The 15,601-nt window shown below is 44.6% G+C and overlaps 1 protein-coding gene across 5 annotated transcripts in view; it reads left to right on the top strand.

The window, feature by feature from the left end:
* The first annotated feature begins 1,404 nt into the window (after positions 1 to 1,404).
* FAT1 (FAT atypical cadherin 1) overlaps positions 1,405 to 15,601 on the top strand; it is a 99,772-nt gene continuing 85,575 nt past the window's right edge. For all 5 annotated transcript variants that reach the window (XR_009114417.1, XM_058023816.1, XM_058023818.1 and 2 more), the window contains exons 1-2: positions 1,405 to 1,491; positions 9,292 to 12,580. Coding sequence is in view for 4 of the 5 variants with exons in the window: in XM_058023816.1 (XP_057879799.1) it covers positions 9,313 to 12,580 (3,268 nt within the window). In the remaining variant the exon portion in view is untranslated. The remainder of the gene's footprint in view (positions 1,492 to 9,291; positions 12,581 to 15,601) is intronic.

Consider the following 15,601-nt stretch of genomic DNA (forward strand, 5'->3'; position numbering starts at 1 on the left):
TACACTATGTCTCTAAGACAAATACCTTTTAAAGCATTTTCTGTAGTTTTCCCAAAATTTCGTAAACCACACCATTCAGGACCTACTGAGGCTGCTCCTTTCAGCTGATCCCTGCCACTAGGCAGTGCAGCATCTCCTGAACTTTGTCGAGGAAGAGTAATTGGTTGGGGCTGACTTTGGATGAGGGAGAACCACATTATAAATACATCTTGCTGGCTTGTGATGCATTATTTTAGGGGAGGAGCTGCCATTCTGAAAAGGAGGAGAGGAGAGGAGAGGAGAGGAGAGGAGAGGAGAGGAGAGGAGAGGAGAGGAGAGGAGAGGAGAGGAGAGGAGAGGAGAGGAGAGGAGAGGAGAGGAGAGGAGAGGAGAGGAGAGGAGAGGAGAGGAGAGGAGAGGAGAGGAGAGGAGAGGAGAGGAGAGGAGAGGAGAGGAGAGGAGAGGAGAGGAGAGGAGAGGAGAGGAGAGGAGAGGAGAGGAGAGGAGAGGAGAGGAGAGGAGAGGAGAGGAGAGGAGAGGAGAGGAGAGGAGAGGAGAGGAGAGGAGACTCTTCTTGTCTTAACGTGGCCGGGAGAGAGTGGGCAATTCCCGCGCTCGGAGCCTCTCGGGTGAGCTGGGGCTGTGCCCCGCCGAGCAGGAGCCGCCGGGCAGCGAGCGGCGGGGGCAGCGCGGTCCCGCCGAGCCGAGGGCGCTGCGGCGGCGGAGCCGGCGGGGCCCCCGAGCGGCGGCGGCCGCGGAGAGCCGGGGCGGCGGGGCCGTGCCGGGCGCACCGGCGGCAGGGAAGGAGGAGGGAGAGAAGGAGGGAGAGAGAGAAGGAGGCAGGGCGGCCGCGGCAGAGCCCGCGCGGAGCTGCGCGCTGCTCCCTCCGGCCCCGAGTGCCGCGGCGAGGGCAGGGAGGGGGTGGTGCTACCGTGAGCCCGGTCCGAGGGGGACGGACAGAGTGCGAAAGAAGACGGAGAGGGAGGGAGGGAAGGAGGGAGCGAAGGAGGGAGGGAGGCGGGGGAAGGAGAGAGGGAGGGAAGGAGTCGGCGATCCGGCGCAGCGTCTCCGCTCTCACTCTCTCCGCTGCTGTAACTCCTCAACTCTGCCCGTTCTTTGCCTGGACATGTCTTAAGAAAGTTGGATCTCTCCCTCCCTCTCGCCTTTCTTCATCTTCTTTTTCTTTTTATATTTTTTTCTTTTTTTCTTCTTCTTCTTCTCCCACTCCCCGCGTATTTTTCCTTCCCCCCTCGTTCAAGTTTCAAGCAGCGGATGGGTCGGAGCCGACATGCCGCGCTGTGGCGGCGGGGCCGGGCGCCGCGCTGGCTGCGCGCCGGGGCCGCGCTGAGCGCCAGGGCCACCGCGGGGTTCACGCTCTAGAGGCGTGTGGGCACCGGAGCATCGCTCGTGCTTTCTCCAGAGGACAAAAAAGAAAGCGGGAGGAGGAAGCGTGCGGACATGAACTGAGCTGGAGCGGACTTTGTGAGAAGAGTGCCGAGTCCAGCTGGTCTGGTGAGTTCTTTGTTTAATGAGTTTATTATCAGCAGGGTGCTGAGAGGGATGATTCCCTTGAGAGTTCTAGTGCTCTAATTTGCTGCGTTACTGAAAACAGTAGGGTCTGCGATTCAACCCGTGGTTTTTAACTGTGTAGAGTCGGCATGTTTATGTGTATATCAATACGTGTATATATACGTACATACCCGCACATCGACTCTGTGCAAAGCTACGTGTTCCTTGGAGCGGAGGTACCCAAGCTTTACCGCCCCCTTCACTCGAGCGAGGCTCAAGTTTCCCGGCGCGGACCCCGCAGCCGGCGCCGGGCTCTCGGCTCCGGGCTCGGCTGTGCTCCCTCCGCCGGAGCCGTGCCCGCCGCCCGTGCACTGTGGCGCGGCGCCCCCTGCCGGCCGCCGCGGAACTGCACCGCCGCCGCCGGGGGCAGCCGGGGCCGGGGGCTGCGGGGCCGGCCCGGGCAGGGGGCGCGGGGCTGCGGGCTGGTGACCCTGAGAGCCAGCGCTCTCTGACCGGGTTGGCTCCTCCTGACCTGCAGCCCTGGGCGCGTGAGGCTGTGCTTGGAGAGGGGCTCCCTCCGCCGCTGGCTGTATTTATTTATGTGGCTAATAAAAGACTTGGCGGGGCTAATGCGTGGTAAATGCGCCCCCGCTGGCGGCTCCTACCTGCAACCTGGCTTCGTCGTGAGTCCGCTGGGACAGGATTCCCCAGACAAACATTTGATAGTTATTAAGTGTGATCACTTATTAATGAGCGGGGAATCCTTCAAGGACTTTTTCGGAGTATTAATCTTTAATGGGGGGCTGACAGACTGCCAGATATCCCTTCAGCATGAATCCGGCAGGGCGCTTTTCCCCTTGACAGTACGGATTGGTAGCCCATATCGTCTCCGCGGGCCGCAGGGTAGTCGCCCCAGCGCTCCCCCCGCTGCATACCCCGCTCCGCTGGTATCCCTCTCACTGCCGCCGCTTTTCCCGACGCCGGAGCAGGGCGCCGTTCTTTACAGCGGTGCCGGGGAACCGCGGGAGACGCCAATGGCTTTTGGCCCCTGCTGAGACATCCCTGCTCCGCCCGGCCGTTCAGCGGCGGCTCGCCCAGCCCAGCCCAGCCGAGGCGGGGAGGTGAGCCCGGCCGCCTGCGGGAAGGGCAGCAGTCGCCGAGGCGCTCCTGGGTACCAGCGGTGCGGGCGGGCACCGCGGGACTTGTCCGGGCCACCCGCTATTCCTGGAACAGCAGAGAACTGCGTGCGCCCGCCGGCTCTGATGGTCTCCCTTGCCACCCTCGTAAGAGACCCCCGGCAGCAGCTTTCCAAAGTTTCTGAGTAGCCTTTCTTCTCAGAAAGTACGCGAAGTCGCCCCCCCGTCCCTGGACCGGCATTCGATTCTCTGCCGCTCCCGTCGTGCAGGAGCGAACGCGGCGGAGGTGAGGCATTCCCCGACCCCGGGCCACCGGGAGGAGCAGCTCGCGGTTGTGGTTCGCCCTTCCCCCGCTGCTCCGTTCCGCGGCTCGTCCTTGCACGGCGGGGCCGGGCAGGGTGCGAGGGCCGCCGCGGCTCAGAAACGAGTTCCGGAGGGGCGGCCGTCCAGCGCCGCGGAGGAATCCGGCGGCGGGGGGCGCCGCGGCCCGGGGAGGCACCGGCGAGGCGCGCTGGTGGCCGGGGAAGAAAGGGGCAGCGGCGCGGCGGGCACCGTGCGGGGCTGGCCCCGGCCCGCGCCTCTCCCGCAGGCGGCGAGCCGCACGGAGGTGAGCGCGGGGCCGGCCGCAAAGTTGGGACAAGTTCTGGCCGTGGGGGAGGGCGGCGCGGACCCCGGGGGAAGTTGAGCTCCGAGGCGAGGCCGGGACGGGGACGAGCGGCCGCCTCGTGCTGGGCCCCGCTGGGACGGGCTGCGAGCGGCGCCAGCCCCTGCCCTGCTGCCCACCCCTGCCTGCTGCCCACCCCACCCCGCCCTGCTGCCCTGCCCTGCTGCCCTGCCCTGCTGCCCACCCCTGCCCGCTGCCCACCCTGCCCTGCTGCCGGCCCCTGCCCTGCTGCCCACCCTGCCCCGCCGCGCATCGCATCGCATCGCGGGCCCGGCGCCCCGTTCCCCCGCGGCTGGCGGCGGCCGGCCGGGCTGCGGCTGGGGCCGCGCTCCCCCGAGAGCCAGCAGGACTCTGGCGGGCAGGGTCCGCCTGAGCTGGGCAGAGGAAAGGAGCAGGCGGTGGTGCTGTTCCCTGGGGCAAGGTGTCTGAGCGCGTCTGATGGGCCGTATTGCAAACTTCATTCCCGGGTGAGCCGGCAGGGGCGGTTCGCGGCGGGTGAGAAGTACCTTGGGATGGATTTCTTCCTTTGTTTGCACTTCCACGCCGCGTTCCTCGCCGGACTGCTCCGAAAGGTGAAGGGCAGTGCCCGCCGGGACCCGGCGTTTGGCAGCGGCTCCCCGGAAGGGCCCGGCCGCGCTCATGTTCGGCTCCTGCTGCTGCTTTTATTCTTCGTTAGGGCAGTTGGAGCAGAACAAAGTTATGTTTGAAAGACGCACTTTTTAATCTGTTTCGTCAGTAAGTGACGCCGTGTTTTACCGCTGTTAGTATCCCCCCGTTGAAAACTTTTTTTTCGGAAAAGCATTAGTAAGTTAAAGAATTGCTGCCTTCTAGCAGCAGGTTTTCCTGCGGTTTAAATACTTGCATACAAGTTGTTCCTAGGGAGTGGCATAGGAAATACTACCTGTATTCTTTTACCACCTCTGCTGTCTCTATGTGAAAGAAAAGAAAACGTTGTATAAACTTCCCATTTGCTTTTCTAACTGTGTGGAAGTAATTCCACAGTATTCAGTGAGTAAATATCTTACTTGCACGCTGTAAACTATTTCAAAACTTTTTGTTTTATTCACTGTGAAATCCTAAAATCTCGTTTAGGAGAATGAAAGGTGTGCCTTAGTAGTCATCCCAGAAGAACTATCTGATTTTTTAAAATTAAGCATGCTAAAGAACTTTGTATGGCTAAGTTAGCTCTGCTATCAGTTCAAGTAAACAAGTGTAAAATGGTTTTAAACTCTCGAAGATTCCCTTCTTTTTTTTTTTTTTTTTAAGTTTAAAACTGAATTAAAAATCAGTACAACTATTTTTGTTATCACAAATTTTTGGGTGCCATGCTAAATTTCAGTCAAACTGTTATTCACAGAGATTGGAGGTTTGCTTTTCCTTGAACAGCTGATGAGTTCATATTAGATACACCAGTAAGTAACTGCCTACAGATAAACAGTTGAAATCCTCCATGTGAATCTTTGTTTCATTCTGGTTTCAGAATCTTTGCCTGCTGCTGGAGTACAGCTGCTGCATTTTCCTTTTAGCAGTTAATACTTGAAAACATAAATCAAAGTATCTCATGAGATTAACTCATGATGTGGGGAATACAAACATAAAACTTACTGGACTTTAGTCACAAGTTGAAACTGTTATGTTAATCTCTGCGACAATGTACATTTTTTGAATAACTCACCAGCTTTACTAAAGTAACACTACCATACACTCTCATCATGTGTTAATTTTCTGAATACCAAAACAGACACCTTCCCCCTCTGAAAAGCAAAAGACACTGTTAATTTGTTTGATTGGAAAGTTATGCATGTTGAAACAGCTAAACCTGGTGTTTCTTTTTTCCCAGCAGACTACATGAATAATTCCTTTTAAACAATTGAAAGGGTAGGTGTAAGGACAATTAGTGCAGCTTGCAAAGTCTCACGATCTCTCATGGACTGCTACACTAGAAATCCTGTCATGACAGTTTAATTTCACAGCGCGCTTCTGTCAGACAGCATCAGTTGGGTGTGCTGATCAAAACTGACCTTTGTGGTAAATAAACATGGTTAATGTTTTGCTTGGCAGATAGGTTATTCTGGACTTAATTGGTAGAGCTTGCATGTAGAAAAAGAAGAGCAATGAGACTGACTTGGGTATATTGCCTGATTTAGGCAGTTTTTCTACCTGTGCCTTCCATTGATGGGGGAGTCAATATCTCAGCGTATGCTGCCTATAGATACCTTGTGTATCTGTGTGTGGTAAGTTGGTTCAATGTATCTATGGTAAAGCAAGATAAGCTTGACTTGGTCTTTTTTTTGCTTGCTTGGCATTGAAATTGTTCCTTACCAAGTTTTGTATTTTATGCTTTAAACTTTAAAATCTCAAACTATAAACTTTGAAATCTAAGTACTGTAAACTTCGTGCTAGGAGAAACAGTCTTTCTTGTGACTGCTATCTTATCCAGTCATCTTAATTTGTAACTTATCACTTTGAGCTCTGCTTGCTCCAAAATTATGCTTAGGCCTTTAATGTAAAGATAGTTCATATTTCTAAGTTGCATTAATACTTTTTTCCATGTACAAATTATATTAATATTTTAATACGTTAATAGTTTTGATGATGTTCTAACTAATTAGTAAAACTGTCTTACATATCCCAGTGCTGAATTTGCATATAAATAAAAATGACCTGGATATGCATAGAAATAAAAATTACCTGAATAATAATTTCCAGATAGGAAATCACAGTTTGTTTGAAAGTAGCTTTTCAGAATAATATGGTGTGCGCTTATGAGGTTAGGGCTGTGATGTTTTGCTAAGCAAACTGTTGCCTTGTGTATTGAACATGGATACAGAAAATCCTGAACTGGTTGTATTCCAAAGATAATAAAAATTTAGGAGTTCAAAGTGTAGCCTTTGGCTAAAATGTTTCTGAAATTCAGTCATTTTGGCACGCTGTAATGAGCCATCTGAGTTTATATCTAACACATTATCACTTTATCTTAATGCTTTCATACTTTCTCTTAGTAGTTAATAGTTTTTGTAACTGGAGCTGTTTAATATTTTAGATATTTTCCAAGAATATACTATGTTGATTTTTGTATGATCCGAGTCAATGTTTTTTAGTTTCTAGTAACTGTGTAAATTGTGACAAGATGGAAATAGATGGAAATAGTGTTGTGTAAAAGAAATTTCTAACTTTATCTGATGTGGTTAAGTGTTCACTTGAGAGAGACTTTTACATTCTTGTTTGTAACTCAGCAAGTCATAGGGGTTAGTGCTGGGGAGGGGATTCTCTTACTGAGGTTGTGTTATTGTTTGTAATGGGCTGCCTGTTGCTGCTTCTGAGCAGACTTGAAGGTGCTACAAAAGAGCAGCAAAAAGTGCTCAAGGTATTATGGCACAGAAAAATATTGCAGTAATAGTAAAACCTACAAGTGTTCAACTTTGAATATTAATGAGAATTTTGGATATCTTAATGCATCTCAGTGGTGTACATGTCCTGTCTAACGTGCCTGAGATGTGAGCAGCAAAGGATAAGAGATACAAGCAGATACAAAGTTTTACATTATAAATCCACCACTTCAAATAGCCTGTTGCCAAACATAAACATAGGCAGTGAGTTAGGTGCTACAGCATCCGAAGTAAAGCTGGGTTTTGGACTTCAGTATAAATTAAAAAATAATAATAATAATAAATCCTAGTGTAACTGAGGGAGAAAACAGGGAAGCATCTGATCAGATCAACATAAAATTTGATCACTGAGTAATAGATCATTGGTAATAGATGGCTTCCAAAATCCCAGCAAGATGGAGGAAAAGCTGGGTTTGTTGATTGCTTAAAAATGATGTTTTAAGCAATCTTTTTAACATTGCCTTTTAGGCCAGTCTGGTGGCTTTTTAAAATTTTCAGAGTTTTGGAGTTAGTGATATCAGTTATTTGTTGCAAAGATTTGGTTGTGTGTAGGAGTTTTTGTTTGTTTGGGGTTTTTTTTGGCTTTAAGCAAATATTTGTTAACTTGGCAGTGTACTGGGACATAAAGCCCTGGAGACCCAAGTGCCTCTGTATTCCCAGGACATATCATAGCCTGGGAAGGAAAGTAGGTGGGGGAGGAATAATACTGTTTAGCCATTGGAATGGTGACTGTTCCAACCTCAGCCATTTGCCCTCCCAACCTTTTCTTCATTCAGTGTTAAGACCTTGTAAGTATTGGTTCCAGCTAGTGACTAACTTCAAAGAGCCTTAATGATTTTTATTGTTTGCTTATTCACTTTTTGTTTGCTATGTTTATAGTTTTAATTGTGCAACTTAATGCCTAGATTTGGAAGACAGACACACTTTTTTTTTTTTCTCCTTCCAAAAGGATTTTCCTTTTCAGTATTCCTCTACAATACTTTGTATGGTTTGTGTGAATCTGAGTCTTAAATTCCTGTCAAAATCATTGACTTAGGAATATCTGTGACTGAATTCCTTCTGAGGTTTTGAAGTGAACTGTTGACACAAGCAGATTAATTTGCTCTGATGTTTGCTAATGGGCAGAGTCAGTCCATGGAATGTCAGCCAGTGTGATCTTTCACAAATCTACCTGAGCAGGTTGGAAATAGGGAAGAGAAAAATTACTGTAAGACAAAATATGAGTGGAGAAAGGAGACAACATGTGGTATTATTTTAGAAGAGGTGAACAGAGCTAGCATGAACATAGGCAATTAGAGATTGACATCCAAAGAATAGGATGAGGGCAAACCGGGGCTTAAATGTGGGGAGAAAAGGTCAGGAACAATAAAAAAAATGACATAGTGAGTAATTAGTTAGATTTGTGTAGCAGATTGGCCAGGGAAGAAGACTCAGAATGAGAGGTAAGGGAAAAAATAAAGCATAAATAGTGAAAGGAGAAATCTATGAATGTGTACTACTTAATCAAAGTAATCAAGAAAATGTTAGATTGCTTTCTACTTGCTGGGAAGAAATTTTGCCCCCAGGTTCTTGTTGAAAGCTTAGGCTTGTCAAGGGAGCCTTCTGAGGCTTTAATTTGCTGTACTGTGAGACTTGAAGGAGTGAAGACGGTTGCTGTAAACCCAGATGAAGAGGGTGGTCCCAGATGTCTTGTTCCTGAGGTTTCTGCCTTTCTTCCTGCTGCAGTCTTGTCTAGACTTAGCTAGCAGAAATATTATACTGACTTCAAAAGGCAAATCCAGTGAAGGTGTGCCTTTATGACTGTCTTGCTGTTCCAGGCTCTTTCTCTGTCATTTCTAGAGTGTGTTGGAGAAGCCCAACTGAAATGTCCCTCCAGTAATTTTGATAGATTCTTGTTCTTATAGCTCTTGATACTTATTTGATTCAGATCTGTTCTGAGAGGGGAATAAAGGAATATGTCTTATTCTTTGTGGGCTTTACACCTTAGTGGTGCTTGACTTTTTTTTTTTTTTATGATAAGCACTACTCTTGCAAGGGCAATCAGAGCTACAGGGAATACAATACAGAATTATTCTCTATTCTAATAAAAATATTTATAATTCTTGTAAAGAATTGATGGTGATACCAAGCCAACTTTTGCAGTTTACTTCCACATAATTGCATGAGTCATTTTACAATCTAAATTAAATGAGGGAGGAGAATTTTCTACTAGACATAATTGTCATATATGAAGTAGAGAACTGGAGTGAATGTTCACTACTCCAGATTAGTTCTGACCTACTTTGTTTGCTCACAGCAGACAGCATTGATATATTTCTTCTAGCATGTTGCTTCATGGGAATGTTCATTTGAACTTAGCTCTGTGTTCCTCTCGTGTTGTGTTAGTAATTCCTAGAATTTGATGTAATGGATTCTTGGCATTTTGTAGGAGTTTTTAATTTATCTGTGTTTCTATTATTGCAAATAATTTTGACACTTTCTTTAAGAAAATTATATAGTCTAAATGTGTAACCTACAGTTTTCTTTCAAGCATGAATTCTGAACTAAGCATTATTGTTTATTTGATAAACTTTTGAACAATCATAAGCCTTACTACATCTCTTTCTTGTTTCAGGGTTTCTTTGTAATTGCTGCCATGGGAAGATACTTGACTATGCTGCTGCTGCTGATGCTGCTGGTGCAGCATTTTGGAAACTGTGAAGGAAATCAAAGGCCACATCATGCTCCATCAATGCAATTTACAGAAATACAGTATAATGCCACTGTGTATGAGAATTCTGCAGCCAAGACTTACGTTGGGCATCCAGTGAAAATGGGCATTTACATTACAAATCCACTGTGGGACATAAGATACAAAATTATTTCTGGTGACAGTGAGAACTTGTTCAAAGCTGAAGAGTATGTTCTTGGAAACTTTTGCTTTTTGAGAATACGGACCAAGGGAGGAAACACAGCTATCCTTAACAGAGAGGTGAAGGACCATTATATGCTGACTGTTAAAGCAGTTGAAAAAAATACAAATGCTGAAACGCGCACGAAGGTCAGGATACAGGTGCTGGATACAAACGACTTGCGGCCTTTGTTTTCTCCAACATCTTACAGCGTTTCTTTGCCTGAGAACACAGCAATAAGGACCAGCATCGCAAGAGTCAGCGCCACAGATGCAGACATAGGAACAAATGGAGAGTTCTACTACAGCTTTAAAGAAAGAACGGATGTGTTTGCCATACATCCGACTAGTGGAGTGGTAGTTCTGACTGGTAGACTTGACTACTCGGACACAAAACGTTATGAGATGGAAATTCTTGCAGTGGACCGTGGGCTGAAGCTGTATGGTAGCAGCGGCATAAGCAGTATGGCAAAACTAACGGTTCACGTAGAGCAAGCAAATGAACATGCCCCTGTCATTACAGCTGTTCCACTGACTCCATCAGAGTCAGAGCCAGATCCCACGTACGCACTTGTAACCGTAGAGGACAATGACCAGGGTTCCAACGGGGAAATAGCATCATTAAATATTGTTGCAGGAGATGCGCTCCAACAGTTCAAAACAGTGAGGTCTGTTCCGGGTGGCAAAGAATACAGAATAAAAGCCATTGGTCCCATTGACTGGGAGAGTCACCCTTTTGGATACAACCTTACCCTTCAAGCTAAAGACAAAGGGAATCCCCCACAATTTTCTTCTGTAAAAGTTGTTCATGTGACATCTCCACAATTTAAGTCTGGTCCTGTCAGATTTGAAAAAGAGATCTATAGAGCTGAAATAAGTGAATTTGCTCCTCCAAACACACCTGTGATAATGGTGAAAGCTGTGCCTAGTTACCCACATTTAAAATATGTATTTAAAAACACACCAGGAAAAGTAAAATTCAATTTAAACACTCACACTGGTCTTATTACCACATTAGAACCCATAAAAGCACAGTATGCATCCCATTTTGAACTTGAAGTTGTGACAAGTGACAGAAGAGCTTCTGCAAAAGTATTAATTAAGGTACTAGGCATGAATAGCAATCCTCCTGAGTTTACTCAGACGTCCTATAAGGCCTCCTTCGATGAAAATGTGCCAATAGGTACAAGTGTCATGAGAGTGAGTGCAAAAGACCCTGATGAAGGGGAAAATGGTTATGTGACCTATAGCATTGCCAATCTAAATCATTTGCCATTTGTGATAAACCATTTCAGTGGGATTATTAGTACCTCAGAACACTTGGATTATGAATTGATGCCAAGGGTTTACAATTTAAGGATTCGAGCCTCTGATTGGGGTATACCATATCGCCGAGAAGTTGAAGTTCCTGTTACTATTATTTTAAATAACTTGAATGACAATATACCTCTGTTTGAGAAAATAAATTGTGAGGGAATAATCCCCAGGGACCTTGGTGTTGGAGAACAAATAACAACCGTATCTGCTATCGATGCTGATGAGCTCCAGTTGGTGAGATACCAAATTGAATCTGGAAATGAACTGGATTTATTTAGCCTAAACCCGAATTCTGGAGTACTTTCTCTCAAACAATCACTAATAGATGGCCTAGGTGCTAAAATGTCTTTTTACAGTTTGAAAATTACAGCTACAGATGGAGAGAACTTTGCAAAACCATTGTATATCAACATAACTGTAGCTAATAGTCGCAAACCAGTGAACTTGCAGTGTGAAGAAACTGGTGTTGCCAAAATGCTTGCAGAGAAACTCTTACAAGCAAATAAGTTGCACAATCGTGGAGAAGTTGAGGATGCTTTCTTTGATACTCACTCTGTGAATCTGCATGCGCCTCAGTTTAGAAGTACTCTTCCCAGTAGCATTGAGATAAAAGAAGACCAACCTGTGGGCTCTAGCGTAATATCTGTGAATGCTGCTGATCTTGATACTGGCTTCAATGGAAAGCTAGTGTATGTTATTTCTGGAGGTAATGAGGACAGTAGTTTCATTGTTGATATGGAAAGAGGAGTGCTGAAAATTCTATCTCCCCTTGACCGAGAACTAAAAGATAAATATACTCTCAATATTACTGTCTATGATCTTGGAATACCACAGAAGTCTGCCTGGACCCTTTTAGATATAAAAATTTTGGATGCTAATGACAACCCACCGGAGTTCCTCCAAGACAGCTATTTCGTTGAAGTAAGTGAAAACCAAGAGCCCAACAGTGAAATAATTCAAGTTGGAGCTACTGATAAGGATTTAGGGGCTAATGGAGAAGTGAAATACTCTCTTCTTACAGATACAGACAAGTTTACTATTAATTCTGTGACAGGAGTTGTGAAAGTTGTAGGGGTCCTGGATCGGGAGGAGCAGCACATTTATTTGTTGAAAATTGAGGCTAGGGACCAATCTACTGAAGAACCTCAATTATTTTCAACAGTTATTCTGAAGGTGGCTGTAGAAGATGTAAATGACAATCCTCCCAAATTTATTCCTTCAAATTATCATGTGAAAATCCGAGAAGATCTTCCTGAGGGAACAATTATTACATGGCTAGAAGCCTACGATCCTGATTTGGGCCAGTCAAGTCAAGTACGGTACAGTCTTTTGGACAGTGGAGACGGCACCTTTGATGTTGACAAAATAAGTGGAGCAATACGTGTTGTACAAAGACTGGATTATGAAAAGAAACAATTTTATAACTTGACCGTGCGGGCCAAGGACAAGGGAAAACCCGTTTCGTTGTCCTCTACCTGTTACGTTGAGGTTGAGGTAGTTGATGTGAATGAAAACTTGCACCCCCCACGGTTCTCCATATTTGCAGATAAAGGCTTCATAAAGGAAGATGCTCCTGTTGGCTCCTCAGTAATGACAGTTTCTGCTTACGATGAAGATGCAGGACGAGATGGGGAGATCAGATATTCCATCCGAGATGGATCGGGTTTAGGAGTTTTTCGAATAGATGAGGAAAAAGGTAAGGTGGCTTTCTGTTACTTTTATACGCTAAACAAAATCAAATGCCAGGAAAGAGAGAAGAGAAGCAGCATTGTCACAGTTGATGTAGGTGTTCTTGTTTGGACTAAAAGATGCCACCAACAATGTGTATAGTTCTATCTGCTACTTAAGTGAAATTATTTTTATACATTTAATAAGAAATTTTTCTCTAATACTCCCACTTCCATTCAGCCTACCTAGAGCCATGCTTAAGTCTTAAAATCTCTACCACCCGGAAAAAGTAGGAATACTCTTGATGTAAAATGGAGCTCTGCCTCATGTGAGTGCATACACTCTCTGTCTTGTGGACAGGGGGGCTGTTATACTTTCCAATTAAATTACGTTCAATTAAATAACATTATCTTTTGCTCCTTTTACTGGAGGTATGCATGGGTGTGATATTGCCATCGTGCTGGTTTAGGCAGTTACTTTCAGAGTATGCAGGTACTCATGTGGAATTCAGTAAGCAGTGCCATCTTCATTGGAAGGCTTCTGCAAAAGAAAGCATTGATGCAACCTTAGAAAAACCTCATGTGAATCAAGCACTGAACTGTTGACTTATTGCATAAATAATGCATACATTGATAAGCAGTGTGAGAATTTTTCCAGTGTCATGTGTTCAGAAGAAACATAATTTTATTTTCAGTAAAATTCTAGTGCTGATTTTTGGCATTTTGGTGTGATGTCTATGTAGCTATCCATTTATGTCTTTGATAAAGAGAGAGCATTGATATTTTGCAGTTATCTAAGCATCTTGAAATAAATTGAGGAGGAGTCTGGTGCACAGTTTGTCTACAGGTTACATATAGGTAAATGATGACATATGTGATCAATGTCTTAAAGAATAAAAGCTTGTAACTGGGAATAAAAAGTGGGAATTATGTCTGATTCATCCAGTAGTCATTTGGTGTGTTCTCTGTGCTTCCCACAGTTGTGAATGTGGGTAATAGAGACTCATGAAGCCACTTTGCTCTGTAGGGTTTGGGTGAGCAAACTGTTGCTCACTATTTTTCTTCTCTAGAAAGTCTTTTATTAAATTATGTGGTTTGTGGCCAAAGAACCAGCTCTACAGGTTGAAATGTATCAATGCTTCTCTTAGCTCTGCTTTTAACAAAGCACATAGTTAAGGCAGTGAAACAGACTTTCTAAAAGTGGAGAATTTAATACTGTCTTTCCAAGACCTTGCAGTTTAGCTTTTGGCCATTTGGTATGTGTGCAGAATATTCATTTGTGTATCATTATGCATTTCTTTTTACATAAGTATATTAAAGTTTACTGTGCGTTATGGTATTTTAGAGGTGTCTCTAGTTGTTCTGTAGAATGAGTCTGAGTTTGGCAATGTATTGTATGTGTGACAGGTAACAGTAAGTGAGAATGAACCTGTTTATGGGTGTGTGGACAGGTGTGTGTGTTTTTGTGATGGTACTACCATGGCACAATTAGTTGTCTGCGTGTGTTGCCTCTCTGCTTTTTTGGCACAAAGCTAGTTTACTTGACTAACAAATTGGTGTGAGTTTAAGTTGCTTTTTATCAGCTGGGTTTACAAAGCAGAGCTTGGGGCAAAGCCAGCTTCTGTTCAATAATATTGTCCAGAACAGTGGCTCTGTATTTTCAAGGCATGGGAGAGGCATTGTCTCTCTTCATATCTGGTATCTAGTGTTTGCACTTCTTTGGGGATGGAAGTAGAAGGATTTGGTGGGAATGGGGTGGTGGTGGAGAGGGGTTGCTAGTTTATGATATTATTGGACAAATTCCACTTATGACACTGGTGTGGGGAAGAAATTGTTTGTTTTGGGTTGCTTGATGTGTTTTTTCCATCAAATGGTGAGCTGGAGGAAAGAACATTGAGTATGTACAAATTAACAATGTAACTTAAATTTTGGATTGACCATTTTATTTTGGTGAAAAGCCATCAGAATTATTCTTGAAGGACTCTTTATACTGCAGTGTCTGAGTATTTGTCATATTTTTCAAAATGGACTGGCCTTGATACAGGGAGCAGACTGATTATCAGCCAAGAAAGTACATTGAAGAATTTGTGAAAGAGAAATTCTTTAAGCAACTTGCTAACTCTTTCAGCTTGCTGAAAAGTTCTTTTGACTTTACCCCTGAGCTACATGTCTCATCCTGCTGTCTTTGACGAGCATCATACTACACTGTCAGTTCAAAGACAGATAAATCAGATTTAAGAACTTATTTCAAGTCAACATTAAACTATTCAGTGGTTCAGAGGGGCTCTTTTATCCCTTGCTTATAAGAAATTAAGGAAAACAATCATATTTGCAGGTAGACTAGATGATGATAGAAGCATTGAATAGCTAGTTCCATGCATTGATTTTTGTTGACTTTTAGGTTGTCTTTATTATGTTAAGTTTATTTTAATTTTACAGTTCAAAAGGTAGGAAATAGTATTGGTGTTTGATATTTGGACCTGTAATTCTGGTATTTTCACAAGGGACTTTAATACATCTTTGCCATGAAGTCTTGAGTTCTGTTTTCCAAGACTTACTTTTATTTTCAGTCATTGGTTTTCATAGGTTCTGTTTTCTGCAGTTGTGCCCAAACCATTAGCAGTCAATGTCTTAACAGGGAGCACCAAACACCAATATTTCCAAACTCAGGAGCTGCTTTGAATACTTAGTTCCCTGACTGCTCTGATGCTTTTCAAGTAGACGTAGAAAAAAAGATATGTTAGGGGTGAATTTGGTAGTCAGTCATATTTTAGCTTTCTTAGTATTCTTAAGCCTGAAAAGGCAATAATGGTCAGAAAAGGAGTAGAATAAGATGATAAAAGTCTAGAAAATTGCAATAGTTTCTGTAGCACCTATATCACTGTCTGTTTTTTGTAATGTAAAAAATAGGGCGCACACAGTTAACAGGTTTTAAAGTATTCTTCCTTTCCTAAGCTAAAAGGAAGTATTTTTCACATGAAGTGTAATAAAGTCATGAAACCCATTTCCTCAGGAAGTTATAGAGATTTATAAAGTATGACTAAAGAAAA

Source organism: Melospiza georgiana, chromosome 5 (genome assembly GCF_028018845.1).
Source record: "Melospiza georgiana isolate bMelGeo1 chromosome 5, bMelGeo1.pri, whole genome shotgun sequence".
NCBI lineage: Eukaryota > Metazoa > Chordata > Aves > Passeriformes > Passerellidae > Melospiza > Melospiza georgiana.